This window comes from Takifugu rubripes, chromosome 20 (assembly GCF_901000725.2).
Source record: "Takifugu rubripes chromosome 20, fTakRub1.2, whole genome shotgun sequence".
Taxonomy (NCBI): Eukaryota; Metazoa; Chordata; class Actinopteri; order Tetraodontiformes; family Tetraodontidae; genus Takifugu; species Takifugu rubripes.
Window position 1 is genome coordinate 11,135,792 of NC_042304.1, and position 22,328 is coordinate 11,158,119.

At 44.4% G+C, this 22,328-nt stretch overlaps 1 protein-coding gene across 1 annotated transcript; it reads left to right on the forward strand.

Moving 5' to 3' along the window:
- The first annotated feature begins 3,022 nt into the window (after positions 1 to 3,022).
- Positions 3,023 to 5,024, forward strand: hykk.2 (hydroxylysine kinase, tandem duplicate 2). Its single transcript, XM_003974276.3, has 5 exons — positions 3,023 to 3,119; positions 3,210 to 3,512; positions 3,611 to 3,753; positions 3,870 to 4,050; positions 4,136 to 5,024. Exons 1-5 carry the CDS (start codon positions 3,116 to 3,118, stop codon positions 4,570 to 4,572), a joined length of 1,068 nt encoding a protein of 355 aa, XP_003974325.1. The 5' UTR covers positions 3,023 to 3,115; the 3' UTR covers positions 4,573 to 5,024.
- Positions 5,025 to 22,328: the final 17,304 nt, after the last annotated feature.

The following is a 22,328-nucleotide window of genomic DNA, read 5'->3' on the forward strand; positions in this document are numbered from 1 at the left end:
CCCCAAGGTTCTATGCTCACGTACAACACGTCACATGGTCCCATTTGGTCTTGATCATCGGACAACATGACCTCGGTTTCAGAAATGCCTGCACGATCCTGTTCTCTTAGATCTGCAACTTTGGCATTATCCCTGGTTCCAGAATCGGGGAGTTCCACTTTCTTTCACCTCAGAACCATCTTCAAACTCCAGTAACTTGGAGTAACTATAATGCAATAACATCCTGTCTCTTCATTCGTGAAACTGATTTTATTAATTTGGCTAATTACTGCTCTGTTATGCTCTAACGTGTTTTATCGAGTTGGTTTTGTCTGTGAGAGGACAGGTAAATAGACGGCACTCGCCCCTAATTATTGCCTTCTGACTTTCCTTCATGCAATGAGTTGCATTTATCTTTTTATGGCTTTCTGTAACATGTAGTTGTTATTGCACAGAGTTATCAAGTCACATGATAGCAGGGTGGCTTTGCCACCCACATTCAGGTCACACCAGTTCCCAACGGCAGCTGCCTGCAGCCTCCCTCCCTTCAACCTCCTCACACGTCACATTTGAATGTGGTGTGTGAAGATTGTGCGTGAAAGACTTCTTTAAGTTGCCTTCACGTTTCCTCCTAATTATTGAAAATAGCTGTGGTTTGACTTTAGTCTTCACATTGTTAGAGTTGAAACAGCGCAACCTGGCAAAACCCGGCGTGAGTCAACAAAGAGCACACGGGTGACCTGAGAACGAGCAGCCGTTCACTCCGGGACACCATCCGTCGTTCTGCTGCTCCACTGCAAACCTCCTTCGTTTATTCACATCACCTTGTTATCTTTGTGGTATTTCTTTCACTCCCTAAACGCTCTCAAGGTTTCAGATAGCAATATCACAATAAATCTGATGCTCGGGACAAGTGTATTAAATCAAGAGAAGTGGAAAACACTCTGTTTCTCCTTCATCTACTTAGGTGTCAAACATACAAATGCATTTAAGTGATAACAATAAAATAAATATTCTCACAACATCCTGCTTGCTTGGTCACACAGGGAGTTTGCTGGAGGATGGCGAGCGATGCACCCGGGGCCTTCCACCAGTCAGTCTGCCCTTTGCTGTTCTACCCCCCTTGTGTCCATATCAATTAGCCCATTTCCCCTCCAGTGTCCGTTCAACTTCTAGGATTCTGTGTGCAGAGAACTCACAAGCTCAGAGCACCAGTGGGGAGTTAAAACTCACCAAGAAAGTAATCTTGGATTGCAGCAAGATGCTCTTTACTTGATCTGTGAATAATAATAATATTTAGCTGTGCAGTAACCTGTCGGAGCAGACACTCAGGATACGTGTGTGTTACCCTCATGATGACATGGATCATCAACATATATTATCATAAAAAAACGGCCCTTCCCCAGAACAAACCCTGTTCGTTAGTATATAATTACCTAGGTTGTGTTTGACATCCTTCTTCCTTTCAGGTTTTTGAATGCAATTAAAAAATGTAAACAGGAACTTGATATAAGATTCAAAGCGAGACAAGTACTCAGGCAACACTAGCCTTTTATTTTGAGAAAAAAGGGGGGGTCACAGCTTCACACGCAGCCGTTAGTTTTTATCCCAAGTATCTGTTGCTTCTTGGGCTCTTTAATGTAAATATAAAAATAGACCGGTCCCCCTGAAAATGCTCGCCCAAGATTTTGCTTTTCTCAAATATAAATCCAATTTCTGTTTTATTCAGATCTGAATTATCATGTCTCACAATGTTTCACATCGTGCTATTCCTCACATCTCCACTTCCTGTCAGGAGGCACTTCCAGGTCGGAATGTACCTAATATCCATCTTCCACATCCAAAAGCACTCTGCTGCCTTTCCACTGCGCACTCCACTTCCATTATATATCCATAATTGCTTTCCCACAGCAGTAGGCGCCTCTTCCGGGCAGCCGGTTATTATAGCATTGACAAAGTGACATGGACATGCAGAGACTGACGGAACTGTATATTTATACATGATTTTAAATGATGCCTTCGCTAAACGAGTGACTGACAGAGCCACTGACTCTATGCATTTGGTTGTTTTGTTTCTTCTCTTAATGCACGGTTACTTTAGTCAGCTCAACATGCTCGTCCATCCCCACAAAAAGAATCACAAGATGGATATTACATCTATAGGCTGGTGATCAGAATCATATATCTGATAGTGGAGCACCCTAATCTATAGAGGCAGGTGAACTACATTGGTGTGAAACAGGCAGCTCATTGAATAATTTGGTTTAAACTATTACAGTGCTTGAAAAGTGATCCTTTCTAGTTTTTAGGAGGGTTTTTTTTATGAAGGTTTTCTTTAAAAAAAAAAAATCTTGTGAAAAATTGGACCTGTCGTTATGTGCTGTAAACTTATTTCAATTAATATCAAATTAACAAAGCTGCAATAATGTGAATGTTCTCTGGCCAGTGAATGTCGGTGAATGTTCTCAGTCATTCAGGATGAAGAAATCTCTTTACTTTAAAAACTAAAAACCCTTTTAGATTTGTGGAGACGTTTCACCTCTGATCCAAGAAGCTTTTTTAGAGCAAACTTCCTGCTGGGATTCCCTAAAAAACGCACAAACTGTGCTGGTTTATGGAGAACTGCTGTTCTTGGATGTTGGTGGTGTTTGGTGGAACACATGCTCTATAATTCTGACCCAGGGATTTAAGTAGAATGGTTATATTTACAGATCCTCACTAAATGTTTGAACAAAAAAACATTCAAAAAATAAAAAGATGTTGAGATCTCAAGCTGATTCTAAAACCTTGTGCTTCGGAGAAGCTTCACCTTAGAGTCACGTTGTCTGTAAATGGGGGATGTCCAGGGGAGTGAGGAGCCACGAGACTAACATACGAATGATCCTCCTGTACCATGGCAACAGGGTCCATCTGGCCATACTCCTCATGCTTTCTGGCAAGCAACTACTGGAGCACTCTTCCAAGATACTGGAAAAGTGCCTCCCCTAATAAGCCACAACTGCTTCCAGTAAACCTGTTATTCCAGTGGAACCAGTTTGTTTTTCTTTTTTTTTTCTCAGACTATCAGTATAAAAGGATGAAGACCCGCTGCTGTCCATCATAGCTCCTGAGCTGCACCTCTCAATCTACAGCGACGATGGGTAAGTGAGAGTCCTATAGTGAACATCTCTAGAACTTCACGCAATGCTCTTATTTCCTGTCACCCTTTCTCGCTTTCTCTGGATGCACAGACCAATCTACCTACGCCAGGCCAACCCTTAGCCTGCAGCAGGCCACCGATCTGGTGGAGCAGCTGTATGGAATGAGGGTGACCAAGATGACCAACCTGCCCAGTTATCTGGACCAGAACTTCCGTCTGGAGGGCAAGGATGGGAAGAGGTACGTCCTGAAGATCATGAACGTGGAGGACAGCAAGAACTCCTCCCTGCTGGAGATGCAGACCCTTGCCATGTCTTTCCTGAAGCAGCATGGTCTTCCTGCTCAAACAGTCATCCCCACCACCACCGGGAAGCTGATGAGCATGGAGGAGATCGGTAAGAGGAGAGACCTCGACGACAACCATGTGTTCAAATGTATCCTTAGACAATGTTGGAGGAAATCTGTAAGTTTCAATTTGTTTTGACCTCTTCAGACTGTGGACACGGAGTTCAGACCTACTGTGTGAGGCTGATGAACTACATCGCTGGCAAAACCATCGCTGAGACTCCAGTGACCCAGAAAGATCTTTATGAGGTCGGCAAGCTTGCTGCCACCGTGGACAAGACACTGCAGACTGTAAGTCTGAAGGCGTTGCCGGTGGCAACCCTTTAGTTACTTTTATAGAAGATCTGGTTTAGAAAGAGTTCTTGAACGTTAACATGCATGGAGTCAATTCTACTTTTCACCTGTAGATGGATTCTCCAAACATTGAGGTCTTGCAAAAAGGAGACTCTGTTTGGAGCTTGTCCAACATTCCTCTCCTGGAGGAATACCTGTCCGTGATGGAGGACGATCCCCTGAAGGACGTCGTCCAGGCGGTCATTGACAAGTTCAAGACAGACGTGCAACCCAAACTCAACTTTTTCCGCAAAGGTGCATCACGAGTAGTTTTTCATTAACACACCACCAGTCCCTTCCTGGGACTTAAAGGGACAAACTGTGTCTTCTCTTTACACAGGTGTGATCCACGGAGACCTGCGTCACCACAACATCATCGTGAAGCCCGACGACAGCGGGAACAACGAGGTGTCCGGCATCCTGGACTTCTCCCTGCTCATGAACGGCTGCTTTGTGTACGAGTTGGCAATTTCCATTGCTTACTTTATGCTGGAGAATCCCAGTCCTCTGGATGCAGGTGGTGCTCTGGTAGCAGGCTGGGAGAGCATCATGCACCTTAACCAGGAGGAAAAGGACTCCCTTTTCCTCCTGGTGCTTGGTCGTTTGTGCCAGTCCCTGGTTTTGGGGCGGTACAATGCCCAAAAGTACCCTGATAACAAGTACCTCCTGAAAACAACCAAAGGTGGTACTGAGCTCCTTACCAAGCTCATGCAGATGGGCAAGGAGGAAGTGCAGCAGAAATGGTTCGCACCTGAGCGTGGTGTGAAAGCCAATTAAAGGGGAAAAAACAACAAAGAAGAGATGAAAGAGCATATTTTGCTCTACTTTCTTTGTTTGGGTTTTGGGTACTTTAATTCTTTTTTCCCTCTTAAAAACAAATCAGAAACATATATGAAAACCTTTGAAACATAGATGGTAAAGACACAAGAAAGGACAGGAAGGACCGTAAAACCTTTTTAGACATGTCAATTGAGCGCACTACTCAAATAAACATCCAGTACATGTAAAAATGGCCAAGGTTTTAAAGAGCACAGAGCTATTGATGAGGTTAAACTTAGATGTGGGTCTTTGACTCTCCTAGCTGAAATGACTACAGATGATTTATGATCCTTCACTTTCTGCTGATTACAACTTTTGTGATAAGCACAATAAAAAGATCTCATTGTCTCAAGTGGAAACAGTCATTTTCCTGCTGAAACATCTAAATAAAGGACAATTAAGGCAAAACGTTCATGCATCGTTGTTTTGTGTCCGTCTTGGGGGATGTTAGAGCCTACACTTGAGCAGCAGCAAGTAATGGTGGCACGATGCTGGTCAGCCATGTACAAAGTTGAATTATGATGAAATGTTGAAATGCATTTTTAAAATTTGACCACTAGATGGCGAATTTGCTCCAAGTATACTCCAAGTGTATGCGGCAGTATTGCAGTAGGGAAAGGCCTCTAGGTCAGGATGGATTTGTAACTTTAATACACTAATAATTGCACTGAAATACATGTAATGTGTCTGACTGAAGCTCACACTGTCAGCACCATCACATATGTAATAAACTAATCACCTGTTTACAATACAACTGCCCACCTCAAGGGTAGCATCTGCTCGTTGGCCCTTTGGACACGCACCTCCAAACGTGCGGGGAAATCCAGTGTTCTGTGGTTGTCTGCCTGTTCATGTGTTTTTCTGTCTGTTTAATGAGGCACAACGGCTCTAAAGTTAAAACGAATGTTGAACTCATCATACATTCTTTGAAAATGGTACTTTAAATGCACATCTCATACATTTGAATGGGAACAAAATGGCAGTCCGGAGGATCAAGCTGAGTGCACCTTCCTCACTTATCTCTGCTGATAATCCTCCTGGCATTTAAGAACAAAATCCTGGTTCTACACGCACCTTTGAGGATTAATCAATAGTCATATTATTTCGTGATGATTTACATCAAAGTGGCCATGGAGACATGCTGAAAGTAAGGATTCATATTTGAAACCAAGTCCACTTTTCCTGGGAACATTTTGACAAAGGACTGGTCTAAGAAGTCGGTGGAAAACAAAAACTCACTAAATGGGCGTGTTACAGTTGGGACACTTCCTGAATAGCTCGAAACAGCCCTTTAAACATTGTTTTTTAAACCATTTCAAGGGAGTTTTCTCTAAAATACACCCTTTAAATTTCGGATTTAATCTGATCGTCCTCCAGGTGTTATTCTTTGCAGCATTCTGTCGCGACCTTCCCTTGAGAAGAATTCCAGGACCTGCTGCAGAGAAGCATCTCCGCTGCCTGATGCTGCCACCTCCAGGATTCCTGGTGCACACGGCAGTTTGTGATCCTCCAGACAAAAACATCTACTCACCATTTGACCCTGGAGCCTTTGAGTGGCCATGGGTGACCACTACTGGAGACTCTTCTCATATGAATATTGACTGATGAGGAACCCTGGCAACAGTTGCTGGGTGGAGGCCTCTCTCTCATCACAGCTGCTGAAGCTTTGAAAGCCTTCAAAATAGTCATAGTTGTCTCGCTGACCTTCACTAGTGTTCTTGCACTCTAGGTTTGTGAGGACAAATTGCACAAGGTTTACATGTATTTTTATTTAATAAAGACAGATAAGATTGTTAGAAAAGCCTTCCACCTTAACTTAAACCTCTTGGAATTTGTGCCACACTTCTCACAGGAGTGCCCAAACCCCAATGATGGGACGTCCCATACTCAGATAACAGTACAATTTCCATTGTAATTAACTGATATTACACGTTGATAAGTCACAGGCATGTTTATGAAATCAATAAATGGCCTTTTAATTACCACTGAACAAGGCTGAGATTTGCTCCAGACCCATTTGTGTTTCTTCAAAATAAATCTCTATTCAAAGTTGCAAACGCCTTAAGGATAAGCGAAAAAAGTCACCCCTCAGTTGTGTCAACATTGGAAAAGCAGAATAATGACATAGCATCCAACCGCTGCGAATGTGTGGAAAACAAAAGAGAGGCCTCCATTAGTAAGCAGTTGTTGTTGCACAGTAACTTCCTCTCTTATCGCTTTATTTCAGAGGGCTTTCCAGAAGAATGCTGGTCTGAGTCCTCTACAATAAGTCGTTCCCCATCATACCGAAACAACCTCAACAATGAGAGCAAGGGAGAAAGAAAGAAACTCTTCAGCTTGAAATTAATTAAAACTTTCCCCCCACCATTCTTTGCTTTTCAATGCACGCCTCTACTTTTGCTCTAACAAGCGTCGTGGGGAACTATCTGTCTGGAACAGGTGGGAAACAGTGGCCTCTCCCAGCTCCAACATTAGAGGCGCTTAGAGAGGTGTGGCTAATCGATTGGACTGGCTGGCTTTACTCAGGCACGGGGAGGAAAAAACCTGGAACGTTGTGTGCGGACGAGGGAGATGCGTGATTCCTCTGGGAACCCGACTACGTTAATAGTTTTGTAATATGGTCCAAGAAAGCAGGTGTGCAACATCTTGTCAGTTAGATAAACCACTTGAAATATTTGCTCCTCCCGCCTCATCAGCCCCTCTTAACACATCCAGGGTTCCGGGCAACTTGAACAAGATGGTACGGAAAACATTCCGAAGTGTCTCCCTAGAGAGACTGGACAGAAAATCAGCTTAAAACTGTGGTTTTACAAGCACGAGGGTCCTGGGTTTGAGTCCCTGCTGGGGGCCAGGGTCTATTCTGTCTGGAGTTTGCATGTTTGCATGTTTGCTTCATCTCTATGTGGGTTTTCCAGTTTTCTTCCCAAAGTACAAAGACGTATGTTTGGGGGATATTTGCATGGGTAATGCTAAATTGAGCTAAACTGAGGTGTGTATGAGCATGGATGGATGTTTGTCTTTGCATTTCTGGATGTTGTGTGCGGCAGCTAGGGCAGGCGCTGACATTTAATCTCCCTCTAGCAAGAGAAAAGTGAAACTTTCAACTTTAAGATGTATTTTTAAAATCTTTCCCCTTCTCAGGGCGATGTTATCTGGCCTGGTCGGCTTTTTGTCTTAAACCGAATTAAGGCTGAAATGCACGTTAACACCGATCCCTCCTGTAGGAGGCTGCTACCATTCTGCTTCAAGCATTAACGATTTTTCTCTCTTAGACATTGACATTTTCCCTTAGCGCCGTTAAAGTTGAGGGTGAAGTTCACCTCAAAGTGCCTCGGGCAGTGACCCAAACTACACTGAAACATATCAAAAATCTGAGAAATGAGATAAGGGGAGTCTGTTACGCACAAGGTCCAGAGTTCACCGAGAGACAGAGTGTAAACGATGGACGTACCATCCTGGAACCTCAACAGTTTCAGGTTGCAGCCTTTTCTCAGGTTATTTTCTTGCCACATCCTGCTTTGGACGGGGAGACCAAAGCAGTCAGTGCGTGAGCAGAGTTTATCTGCAGGTCACAGGACACGTACTTTGTAAAGCTTTATGTTGTTGTGGGGTGGAAGAGTGTTCATGCAAGTGTATCATGGTACAGAGTTTATATTTATCAACCTACAAAAATGTAATGACCCCACCAATCGATAATTGCTTTGTTATTAGCTGACCTTTTCATAAGGGCGGTTTTGGGTCGTGAGGCAAATAAATAGAAGCATTTATTGGCAAATACATCAATTCAGACTCAAATGATTTAGAGTTGCCAGTTTGCTTATTCTAAAAATGGATGCACACATGGAATTTAGAAACATTAGGAAAGTCAGCTGAGGAGATTTTTTTTGGAGTCAGTCGCTGTTGAACATGTTCATCATAATGCGTGTGTGCTTGTGTGTGTGCGTGCGTGTGTGTATTGCTACCTCACGTGGCTACGTGGGTGGGCCGGCACGTTCGGCTTGACGGCATATGTGTGTGTGCATGTGGTTCAGTGTAGGTGGCTCAGCATGCACAGTGTGTTGGGGTGAGTTTGTGTTCCAACTTCTGCACCAGTGCACAGGGGACAGTCGGTCACACAAACAGGCTGCCATTCTGCACGGAGGCCCGTCAAGGAGAAAAAAGGCTCTAATCCCAAAGGTTTCAGAATTATATGTGTGTGTTTGTTTGTATAAAGATCATAGTGAGGACCAGAATACAACTTCCACTGAAAGTGAGGACAGTTTTGGGATATGAGGACATTTTTGCTGGTCCTCACAACTTCAATGAGCTATTTATGAGATCTGACTTGGTTTTAAGGATAAGGTTCATGTTTTGGTTGAGGTGAGGGTATGGTTAGAGTTACAGTGAGGGGCTGGGGAATGTATTATGTCTAGGAGAGTACTCACAAAGATAGAATTACAAGCTTGTATGAGTGTGTGTGTGTGTGTGTTGATGCTGATGATGATGCTGAAAAATGCAAAACTGCTAAAAAAGCAGGTGTGTTTGGGCCAAACTTAGACCTCATAATTACAGTAAAATCCTTCCTTTCCTATTTAGAAAAAACACAATATTTTGAGTCGCCTTAGTATTAATATTGAGATAAAACAAAACTCCGTCCAGGACACGTGTTCTTGATAAGAATGTGAGCCTATATTTTGTTAGTGTGTAATTGTGGACATATGTGTTTAGAGTCCGACAGTGTGAAGAGCAAACGCCAATAGAGGCAGAGTTGGAAAGAACTCTTCAACAGGGAGGAAAAATGGAAAGAGATCAAAAATCTAGTGAAAAATAGACATTTATACCAAAGATGACATAGTTAACATGACCCTTTTTGAACTTTTACACCCACTTGTGTGATCCAAAATCCCCCTAAGATCTATTGGCAACCAATAGAAAATACTATGCGTCGACATACATTTCACAGCTCTCTCCACAGCAAATGTCCACTTCAACAGAGATATGATGTTTTGACACTCTATACATAGCATAACCAAAAACATATGAAACCAATGAGAAAACACTGAACTAAATATTAATAGAAGAGAGTTTTTAGTCAAACACGCTGCAGCTCAGTCAGAAACGGTCCCATTTATCATTTCTCAGGGGAAGTGGGGGTGTGGAAGCCTGATCTCAGCAGTCGTCCAGCAAGAGGTGGACACACACGGTGGCCAGTCCTTCATCGGACACGCACGCCGTTCGCTTAAACGAGTCACCTTCACGCCGAGTAGTTAGAACCCCGTTTAATTTCTGCCCATTTTCAGAGACTTGTAAAGAGGTCAGCCAAGAGATACTTGCAGCAGCAAAGTTAACTCTCCCAAAAAACCAAAAACAGCGCTAAAAGTGAACTTCTCACTGGGCAAACTGGCCAAATTTAGCCCCTAAGCTGGATTGTAACTAATATAAAAGGCACCAGTGCAGATTTGACCAGACCACATTGTCCTTGATGTCAACCACTCAGACGTATTCATGCATTTTACTTGCATGTCATTCCTTTATGTCAACTGTCCTTAACAACACTGCCTATAGCAGGAACACCCTGAGTCTTACAAATGATTTGGGAAAATCTCTGTCAGACACAGGTGTGTCTCAAACATTAGAAATGATTTGTCAGGATCTGCTGATGGATGGAGGAGAGAACAGCGAGATATGAGATCAGAGCCACTGCTTCGGCTTCCCGTAGCAGCAGCATCATAAATTAGAACCTTTAGAAACTTACCTCAGGCTCTGTCTGTCTGTCTGTCTGTCTGTCTGTCTGTCTGTCTGTCTGGCTGGCTGGCTGGCTGGCTGTCTGGCTGTCTGGCTGGCTGGCTGGCTGGCTGGCTGGCTGTCTGGCTGGCTGGCTGGCTGTCTGTCTGTCTGTCTGTCTGTCTATCTTTGCCTTCAACGTTAAACGGGCTGGTTCTGTGTACTTGCTGTTTGTATAGTTAATTTCCCCACAGGGATCAGTAAATCTTGCTTTGATATTCACTTGTAAAGGATGCGATTGAGAAGGCGTGTTGATTCCACAGTAAATCCTGCATGGTTAGCGTCAGGATTTTTTAAAACCGGAGAGACTACGGCTGCATTTTAGGATGAACATGTCCAAGTCAGCTGAGAAATGTTGTATCAAACCAGCTCTTGCTGCACTTTTAGGCCTATTTAAGAGAAAAAGAACAATATTCTACATTTCCTGGGCACAGTTAAAACGACACCTATTATCACCGATCTTTTACCTCAACTCTGGAGACTTACTTTCTTTCTTAAAGAACATCTGCATCCCAACTTTGTCACTCTAACAGCAGATTTGAGGTGCAATGATCCCTGGCCAGAGGTGCAAGCCTTCAGTTTCTTTCTCACATGGTTTGAGTTACAAAACACTCTAGAACTTTCTGTATCTATTCTGCCCCCGTGACCCTTTGAAGGGAAAAGCAAAAGAAGATGGATGGATGGATGGATGGATGGATGGGTGGACAGATGGATGGATGGATAGATCTAGCCTGCCTTGAGGATGCCTTGAGGAACTCGAAAGTCTTCCCGGTTATCTGAAAAAACTCTCCTGATCCTGCTGCCAACACAACTTGATCTCAGATAAGAGGATAACGGATTCCTTTCTTTTCCCTCCTCAGCGTTCAAATAAATTCCGCTTTTGACTTATCAAAACCTTCAACTCCTCAGACATGCTCACTGTTTGGCAGAATCTATGACGTAAAACCCTTTCGCCGTTCCATCCAGTGGGATATCTCTCATCTGATCATTATGCACTCCAAGAAAACTCCACCGTCCCCGGTTCATTCCTCATTCGCAACTTGTCATCCCAATTCCACAGGCCGGCAGCAAAATATACACACATGCTGGATTTACTGCCTGGTGGGACTGAGTGATGTGAATGCAGCACTGTAGGACTGAACTTTATGTAACATTAAAGGCAGGGAACTAAACCGAGCTGCACGCCTTTAGTTTAAATTGGGGGGAAATTGATCTTGGACTGATTGAATGGAATAATTATAAATGTGTCTTTGTTTCTTGTATGGATTTAACAGTTTACCCTCACATCTCTGAATAATAGGAGGAAGACACTTTATTTTATTTAATCTTATACGGCCTCTCGGGGATGCAGTCGATGAAATCGTTAAATGTTATGCCTGACATCCAAGGTACGGGCAGAGGACATGCCAGAGATGGACCGTGCGAGACTCCACCACAAGGTCCTGCTGCTCACACTGCCATCTGCAAATCATAGACGGGGAGCCTCTGAAATTCTCCTCGGATGCTCCATTTCTCCATCAACCTCCCCTCTCTCAAGTTCTTCCTCATCCAATCAGGACGCGGTCCAACTCTCCCCACAGTGGCTACCACCGGCGTGCGCTTCAAGCTACCATTTTCCTATCCCATTCGCTGGTTGACTAATTGGTGTTATGATTAGTTAGTATTTTTGGCATGCCTGGGGTTTGCGGGGTTGGGTTCTCTGTGACATGATGTCTAAAGCACTTGTCAAAACAGTGGCTGGAGGAGCCACGCTGAACCGTCAAAGGTGGAGTTTGACACAGCAGCAGGAGGTGGCGGAGGGAAAGAGATGGAGGGAGTCAGGGGGAAATGCGGCGCCTCACTCCTGACAGCCCCATTCTTCAGGCTCGCTGCCCACAAACAGCACCAGGACTCATAGAAACGGGCAGCACCAGCCAACCTGGAGCGCCCAGCTGCATGCTAACATACGCTCGCTGCCCTGAGGCAAAGCTGCACTATCCCTGCAGATCAGGCTGGAAGTGTCCGCGGAACGCTCACACTTGTTTCCATTCCTTCCTGTCATATTCTCCGTTTTCATCAGTCCTGACATTTGTTTTCTCATGACAACATTTATTTCCTGCCCTCCAAGTTTTCTTTGCATGCATGATAAATTGATCTGGTCCTGACGGCGAACCATGGAATTAAATGTTATTGCTGATAACAACTGAGCCAAGCACCTTTGGAGGGTTCATTCTTTCCAAATGTTTCTGCTTCCCCATCCAGTCTGAAATCCAACCAGTATGGATGTTAAATATTTCAAAATGGAAACAATACCAAACATTAGTAGCAGTATAGATGAAGACTAATGTCCACTGTACAGCGGCTGGGATAATCCAAGAAGACAACTGATCAGGGACTTTCCCATAGATACTTATGTGAATTCATAAATAAATATGACCTGAAATTATAGACAATGCAGCATATCGGTTCCAAAACAATCAATTGCCCAGATTGTTTAACAAGTTGTAGATGCGTACTCTAGACCACGTGACGGTTGCAGATTTGAACATTTCCAAATTGTTGATTTGAATGGAAAATGACAGAGCTGACAAGCTCACGTGTGAGATTTCGACTCCATACCATGATGTCACCACTGCCACGATCCTCCTGCTGTGCTAAATTGCCCAGAAACTGACCCCATATCCCCACTGGTCCGTGCCGCTGTCTCGTGAGTCTGGTATTTATTTGAAAGGTACATTCTACTCTTGCTGATTTATAGCTTTTAAAGAAGGAGGTTTATTGTATCCCTGCCGGTTAAAAGCTCCCAGGGTTGTAGTGTTGGTTTTTTCGCTTTTTTGCAACATTCATTCGGACAAGTTTACTTTCTGCAACGCTCGTCTTTCCCTCTAGAGTATCCTTGTTTTATCTTTCCATAAAACACACGATGCAGATCTCAGTGGGTTTTTGTTATTTATTTATTTCTTTAAAATCTTTCCTGGTAAACCTCAACTCTGATATGAAAGCATTTCTGCTGAGTTCCCACGTGTCATTTGAGGAAAGGAGGCATTTTCCAACCATGACTCAGTATGATTTCACACCACACATTGTTCCACTAAGCACACCTCCCGGGCAGGGTGCAGGAGCCAAAAAGCACACATGCATTCTTTATTGAGACTTGTTTGTCCATCCAGTCCTTTCATACAGGCGTTCTATCCATATACATCTACTGACTGCAGGAGTCAACTGCCAACCAGCTGCAGACTCCAACAGAATCAGGACGTCTGGAGTTCAGAGGTTGTTGTAGGACTTTTTAGGGTAGAGGTGCTCAACGTCAGGGTAAAAGAATAAGCCAAAGGTCTCATTGGGACAGAAAGGTCTGCTCAGGCCCTGCAGGAAGATGATACTAAAGACGCTATCCAAGGAATCTTGGAGAAGCTAAGCCAGACTCACTGCAACCATTAACACATACAATTGTAGAGGTGTAGTTTAGTTGCCATCAGCAGACTAGGATTTATTGTTCCTGAACACATGCAGCGAGAAGAAGAACTCTATTAGTACTATCAGCTGAATTCAGCAGGATCCCTGCACAACTTTACACAGTTTGCTCCCGTCATTTCGGATGAAACCTCCATTCGGAATATTTGTTACCGTGACGGATATTGTGATGCATGCGGACCTTCAAATGCTGCAGCATGCCAAATGCATTAAAACCGGCCATAAATCACAGAAACATAGTCTCAATTTCCCCATTCCCAATCTGCTGCTCGCTATCAAGACACGACCACAAACAGAAATGTGATCCACCCTCCGAGGAAACCGACAATACTCCAACTATTCTCGGCCGTTTTGCTGTGTGATTCCTGCTAGCTATAATTAGGTCCAACACTAACCAGGATCAGGCTGTCCGCAGGATGGTTGCGTGACACCGGTGTGGTTTGAAACGGTGAGCAGACGGAGGAGCCTTGACTGGGAAGTAACACCACCCTTCACACTTCCTATTTCTTCCTCCCCCAAATTAAACTAACAAGTCTATGAGTTTGAAGGCATGTTGTGTTTGAGTGCCAAGCATTCACAGTTCAGACTGTGTCTCAAATACCCCGACTGGGATGAGGATTTGATTTAAACCTGCAGGTGGTTATTGCAGCAGCTGTGAATGAAATTATATGTAAGGACTGGGTGGGTGGGTGGTTGGGTGTGTGTGTGTGTGTGTGTGTGTGTGTGGGGGGGGGGGGGGGGTCCTGATCTTCTTCCCTTTCCTTCCACCATCCTAAATGACATTTACAGGATCCTGTATGGTTCACAAAAAGCCTTGGTTGCTTTTGAATATACTGTAGGTGCTACCCTTCCTTACCCCACCGCGGGTCACAGGTAGTGGAGGATGTGGAGGCTGAAGCCCACCGGGTGGAGGGACAACTCAAAGTTAGGATAATACAAGTAAGCGACACTGTGTATCTGAGTCGACCGAATTTCCTTTTCAAAATTAGTCTTTTTCATGACTAGAGACAGTTTGTAAGGACTTAAACAGTTAATACAGCTCCGAAGCGAGCGAGTGAGCACCATCAGAACCAGCCAGTCAATATCTAAATCCAAGCCAGCGCATGCAGAACAGCAGTGGTGTCTCTCACCGGGACCTTTAGAGCAAGCTGACGTTTGAGGCTTTTGCCAGCTCAAGGCAGAAGAACACCATCTGCCACCAGAAACTCCCGTGCATAATGACAAAGAAGCAGACTGTATTAATCCTCAGAGGGGAAATGACTGTATTTATACCCCGTTTACTACGCACCATCCAGTCAGTATGTATGAACATATGGGGCTGCAGTCAATTAATGTAAAGGGGTCAGAGGGAGGAAGCTGGACCTGGACAGGGGTTCTGTGCACCTCTCCTGCTACCCATCCCCTAACCAATTCTTGGTCTGCAACTGGGAATTGAAGCAGAAGCCCTCTGGCTCCCAGATCAGGCCACTGCAGACTTTCCCCCAAGTACAGTTGATTTTCTCCCTTTGTTGTTTTTTTGAGTGTAGAGGAATATCATCGTCTTTGGCAGGTTCAATGAGAGCCCAGCCTCTGACTGGTCCAAGATCTGTGATGGGAAGCAAACTTTTTTAGGCATCTGGAAAGCTGGGATCATGTGTAGAAATGTGGAACCCATGCGATCCGGGCGGCTTTAACTGACAAGCTAGCAGCAAATATGCAGAATCCTACAGGAAGTGAACATCCGAGTTAACTGTTCCACCTTCCGTGCTGAACTTCAGAGGACAGAAGGAAGAAGCAGGAAAGAGAATCTGTGGAAGTTCTTCCCTCGATTCTAAATCTGGACAGATAAGAAATTAAAATGGAATCAAAGGGAGCTGCTGAAACATGGAGGGATTATGGTGGATGTGTGTGTGTGGGGGGGGGGTTGAAGAGTGGGGAATTTTTCTGGCACCATTAGTAACTGGTGTGTTTGGTTGATTCTCTAAAGGCTACTTTTTATAGATATTTTAATATCTATAAAACCACTTAAAGGTCAATTATAATCACACTTACAATGAAAAAATGCTGACCTCACTAAACCTACCAAACAGATACCGAACCGTGTCTTCCACCTTAAATTCCCATAGTGACAGTATACACACATGATGCAGTTAGCAACCGCTCCCTTCACTCAACTCTTTGCACTGTTTCACACATGGGACTGATAAAGCCTTAAGTGCTCCTTTATCATTTGCAGATATTTATTTTGCACTGTTGCATGTCAAAATCATCAGGGAAAGTGTGCTCCGCCGTGTTGATTTAAGAGAACCTTTACATTTCTCTTGCTTCTTTGTCTCCCAGTTTTCCTTCCTAAGCAGAACCACATTGACCCGGGCTTTGAACGCAGCTCAATGAGAGCAGCTCTCTCATTGAGAGCAGGAATGAGCTGTGTGGGTGCACGAGAGGGCCGGAGCACACTAATAACTGTACCAAATTAACAGGTCGCAGAAAAGCCATGTTTTCACATGTAGCGGGCCGAAGTCAAATAAACCCCGACCTTTTGCTGATGTTCTAAACGATGATCGTGTTTAAATTGCCTGGAAAGTTTACCCGTTTAGCCACCGAGGAAACTCAAAGCGGTTCCATTTACAGACCTGTTTCCTTCACATGTTTTAGTGATGGCGCGAAACCTGAAAAAAATCTGGGGATCTACAGGATTTCAGGTTTCCTGTGCACCACCCAGACAGAAGCAAACCAAATCAATGTAAAAGCGCCTCATGTCTGATAATGTTGATCATTCCTCACTAGCTAAAATTGCCTGTTTAGCACCCTTTTTTTAACCTGTCAATCCTACTGGTGTTTAACCTTCACGTGACCCAACACCAAACTGAATAATGTTGTAACGCTGCGCAATATTGTGATTCATTCCAAATCAAACATGTCTGAAAAATTCCAGTTCTCTCTATTAATTGAGAAACATAAACTCCTTCCTGACGCCAGGAAGTGAATATTCAGTTTCCTTTTGATTGTTTTTGAACTTGTTTTGAACTTTTCTTCCAAGCATTAACAAACTCAACATTAAACCATCAAAAAAGGTCATATCTTTTTCTTCCTCTCTGATTTTCAGATATATGACTTCTATTTGTCTTATAAACATATAAATAATTTGCAGCTTTACAAATTCTTTGTAGAAATGCTGAATTTAATTTTGCAACAGAATATTTTCATAACTGGTGTTAAATGAATGCAGGAGCAATGTAATCCAGATTATGGATTATGTGTGTAAAATAAAACAGAGAGAGAAAAGAAGGGACCAGCTGGTGGTGCAGTTGTCCAAAGGAGGAAGAAAACATGTTCCTGACGTGTTAATGTTCACTAGCCTGGTACAAACTGCCCTCCCGGCAAAAGCCAACAAAGTAAAACAAGTATAAAATATAATCTTAACAATCACGACTGCTAAAATTGGCATTTTTCTTTGAATCGACTATCGAATTATCCAGATTGTCAGTTATTTTAGACCATCTGCATAAAAATCATGATATAGCACACTTTTCCTGTATATATTTGTGTTTTTATTCCCCTTGTTTAACTGTATGCGCCAACGTTTCCACGCGCTCTGCTCCAGCACCGACTTTTACGCGCGTCTGCTGAGTCGCTCGGTCTGCACGCCTCCCGGCACCGCGGCCTCCCAGAGTTCAGCCTGTTCTTCACAGACTCACAACCTTTTTCTTTAATAGGAAAACTGTGTGAGTAAGATTTGGCTGAGTGTGGAGTCGTTGCACAGACAATAGCTCATTGATGCTTAAGCCGTGGCGCTCCAGCCTCTCACTCCCTGCGCGCCCGTAGGTGCCGACAGACTGATAGGCGTCTATTGTTCCACGTCTGAATGGGAGGAAGGCAGACTTTGGCCTTCCTCCCCTGCTTTTTCCCAACTCCTCCCCCATGATTTCTTACTAATTTCCACTATCTCCATTTTTACGCTTTAATGTTTTCATTGCCTTTAACATCCCCTTCGTGCCCGCCCAGCTTCCTCCTCCTGTCTCCCCTCCTTCCTCTCCCATTTCTCATCCTCGCCGCGCATCTGTCACTCTCACTCTTCCTCCCTTTTTATCTCCCCGACTGTAACTGTCTGTTTATCTGTCCATCCTTGCCCGGAGTGCCACAAGCCACTTGGCAGGTCACATTCTTTGCCCCTCCATCTGTTGGCCTGATCTCCAATTTCACTTTATCAACACTTTCATCTCTTTTTACGGCGTCGTTTCCCATCTCCCCCTCTTTGTCTCACTGCCTCTCCGTGTCTCCACCTTCATTTATCCGGGAATCCATCTCCTCTCGTACCAGCCTCCACCCTAAAGTGCTGAGGGAACCTGCGCGGGGTGACTTCGTGGTGAAAGACATGCTTGGAGTTCAAAGCTAAGTGTGCTCGGCAGTGGGAATTTAAATTAAGACCGTTATCTCCTGAGATTTGCCACAGGAGTGTCACGCTTTGATAAAGGCTGCATCACTTTGTGATAAATGAGGTGGTAACAAAATCCGATATCAAGTGTCTTAAGAGAATCCTGATAATCCAGGAAGGAATAGGGACTTTTAATCAGCGCTCATGTCTGTAATTTTAATGGCTGATTCAAGTCAGAGGTCTTGCTTGGCCTTTGATGTGGGGATTATTTGTTTGTTTTATTAAGTTGGAATCGAATCCTTAATTTTCAGAGTGTAGAACTTGAAACAAAGAAAAGCCTTAACTGTGTAAGGTTATTTGGCATCCTCAGGGTCATGACATCATTCCTTTTCTGCTGTCACGGTATCGTCCCAGACTTGACCCTCCACCCTTTCAACCACAAGATGTTGCTATCTTCACCCTTTCTGTAGTTTAAATAAACAAATTCACTCCTTTATCTTGTTTACATTTAAAGATTTTTTTTTTATGACATTCCTGACGCAAATAAAGTGAAAATGACGAGCGCCCGACTCACAACGTTCGTGATAAATTTTAAAACATTTTTAAATAAAATAAAATAAATGAAGATCTGTGCGGGAATTAACTGGCACCTTTGATCAGAATAACTTTAAATCTTCAGCAAAATATTTAACTGTCTTTCAAAAATGCCTCCCTTTCTCATCACCGAGGGCAGAATTGCTGTTGCATTCTATCATCTGGCCACTGAGTGGCAGTGTCTCACCACAACAGAGGTGCCCACGGACAGCACCCTTCTAACACACACTCACACACTCACACACACACACACACACACACACACACACACACACACACACACACACACACACACACACACAAGGCTTTTCACAAAGCAGCTGGAACGCTAAACGGGCAGAATGTGGCAGACACACACACACACACACACACACAGAGCGAGACACACACCAGCGGTAACAGAAATATCTCTCCTTGCTCTGACAGCACCAAGTGGCACTTCACAATAACACTCGGCTCTGAGGAGAGGGAGGAAGTTGAGTTGACATGTCTGGGAATGAAAGGTGGCCTTTTTTGCTCGTTCACAAAAAAGGTCAGAGCGAGGCAGCCAGAACAGACCACAGCCTGAACCGGCGGGTCACGTATTCCCTGTCTCATTCCAGGACGTCAGGCGGCTTCGTTGAGATGATGCAGACTTCTTGGGTAAAATACACAGTTGTTTAAATCATGTTTTCTACAACACTTTAGCCATTCGCTTTATTACAATCATGCAGATGAATTGATTTTTAGACCCAAAAATGCTCCACACGAACCCATAACGTCGACCAGGTGAGCATATTTTTTCCCTTTCCGCAATCTCACATAGAGCCTGAGGGTGAACAATGGCCAAATGGATTTGGTGAACCAGGATTGAAAGCCAAGTGGCCCGACGTCAGACCGCTCCCCCCTCCTCCCCCCACTGGGCTTTCATCTGTGAGGGACGGCGGAAGTCTGTTCCTGGCACTACAAACGCACCACTTACTGTACACATTCATTTCAGACACGGCCCCGCTGACTCCTGAAGGACCCGATCCATAAATACAGCGTGGTGTTGAAACACGACCACGAGACTACCGGCTGTGTGGCTACAGGCTGATTTATGTCACCGAGGACTGAAAGAAAAAAGTTATTGTCTGTAGCTCAGTACCAGGATTCACATGAGCTCGACCATAAACATGAATTTTACCTATATGAGTCTGGGTGCGAACAGTTTAATGGACGAGCGGAGTAAAAGAACCCCCGTCCCTTTGTGATGTTGCTGGATGGTGGTCTCACACTGATACAAACATGCGCAGTATTTGTGTATACATTATTCTCCTGAGCCTCCCTGACTCTCCCTCCATTATATTATAATCCACTTGGCCAAGCAGACACCTTATAGAAAACGATCATTTCAGTGCAGAACTGTGTAAGCGTTGCAATCCTGATCCTGTTAAAGGCAGACGGCAGAAACGTCCTTTTCCAGAAAATCGAAGAAGTTTTAGGATGCGATTCAGGCAGGACCCGTAAACAACTACTAACGGTCTGATTAACTTGGATAACTGCACCACGTGGTGAAAAGGTGCGCGGAGTGCAGCGCGTGGTGACCTTGGATGAGACGTGAAACAAACAGGGAAAGTTACTTGAAGGGACCCTTGAAGATACCATTGACCCATTTGACCCATTTACCATAAAGCCGATGAAACGAACCAGGTGTGACGGTCACCATGGTACCCAGGTGAATCCACCACGCCCCCTAGTGAGAAAACCAGGAAAACAAAACACAAATAAAAGGCACCAAACACACAGGCCATGACAAGAAGCAAAGGTGGAAGTGTTTATCTGATAATTGGAGGCAACAACAAAGCTAATAAAAGTTGGATTAGGCACAAGAACACATTGTGCAAAGCTGCACGGTCCAATTTAGACCAGTGTGGAGTCTGGTTTGAACTGGTTTGTGTTTCCACTGCGAGGTGGGTTAGTCGATAACTGTGATGGTTTCACAATATCAAAGCAGCAACGCAGTTTAGCCGTGTAGCTAACCGCTAAATGTTAGGATAAACGGGAGACTCATGCCATATGGTCGGACCTGTGCTGAAAACATTTATTAAAACAGAAACACACACAGAATTTAATCCTTTCCCTTTGAGCCAACAGAGAGACTGCGTGAAGGGAAATGACCCCTCCTGACCCCACGGAGGCAGCGTTTTTTAGGATTAAATGTCAGGATTTATGAAGATTTCAGTTTAGATTAACACTAAAGCGCGTAAACGTCTACGTTCGGCGACAGACGGATGCCCAATGATGTCAAAGAGATGTAAGAAACACCTGACACGTCTGGCCGGAGTTTTCGGGATGGCTTCCTCGTCCGGAGTTGTTTAAAAACGTCCCGCTTAGATCTCGGCCCGTTCTGATATAAATTCAGACGCGGTGTTAACAAAGCCTTCGCCAAGACAACCGTTGAGTAAACGGACGCCGAAACGCGATCGGCCTGTGCTGCCTCATTAGAATTACAATTTAGAATCAATAAAGCCGCCTGACTCGAACCTAAACAGAGTGCAAATCCCAGGAATAACTGATTACAGAGGAGGATTGTTGCAGAGAAGAGCGATTCTGGTTGGTGGGTCGCAGCGTTCGGCTGATTTCTCTCCAGGAGGGAGGAGGGTTTGAGCCCGAGCGTGCGCCTCTGTGAGGTGGTAGGACTAGAGCTTCCAGATGTGCAGCGGGCAACCGGCCTGTCAGGACCAAACACAGGAACTTCCCCCTGACGGCAGAGATTAATCAAAGTCAGGGGAGTCTCCACGGCGAGACGAGCGGGGGAAACATGTGTGCATATTTTTATTTGTGGGAGGATGAGTGTTTGTTTTTTCTTTTAAACACGCTCCTTTTTTTGTTTCTTTCCCCGCGTGTGCATCGCGGCTTTATAAAGGGAGAGTTTGTAGTCTTCGCCAAGTCTGTTGATTTGTCATCCACTGCCCAGAAAATGAATTCAAGCTTTTGTTCAGGGTGCCCCCCCCCCCACCCCCTTCCCGGGAATATCTAGTCATGTCGGAATGTGCAGAGTATTTACGCCGCTTCCAACCAAAGTCTGATCTTTTTTTTCCATAAATGACCAGTGATTAGAAATGCACACGTGTGTATATGCTATCATCACTCAGCCAAAACACTCACTGCACCCCCTTAATTCAAAGTCCCGCTCATGGAACCTCCTGAGCTCGTGTCAGAAGCAATCAAAATAGACCCGCAGCTCCTCGTGGAAGACTTACAGAGTTCTCCATAATCTCGGGGGCTCGGCGCAATTTAAAAACTCTTGCTATTGCCCTCCGTTATCAGTCGAGGGCTTTGCGAGGTTAATGGCTTTTTACTAACTTTCTCTTAATACATTTCTCAGTCTTTGATTCATGCCCCAGCGCCCCCCCTCTTTTAGCGCTTCCATACTATCTGACAGGACATCACGTCCTGGCGTTTATCAATTAATTGCTCGCTGCTCCTGGGTGCTATTGTGAGCCAATGAGATTTTTTTTCTTTTTTTTTGGTCACTAAATGACTGATGCGTGTCTTCCGGGAGGTTCCCTTGACAGCGGGGAGTAAT

Coding starts and splice junctions, on each gene's coding strand:
- hykk.2 (XM_003974276.3), top strand. Junction 3,513..3,610: donor GATGAGCATGGAGGAGATCG/GTAAGAGGAGAG, acceptor TGACCTCTTCAG/ACTGTGGACACGGAGTTCAG. Junction 4,051..4,135: donor ACTCAACTTTTTCCGCAAAG/GTGCATCACGAG, acceptor CTCTTTACACAG/GTGTGATCCACGGAGACCTG.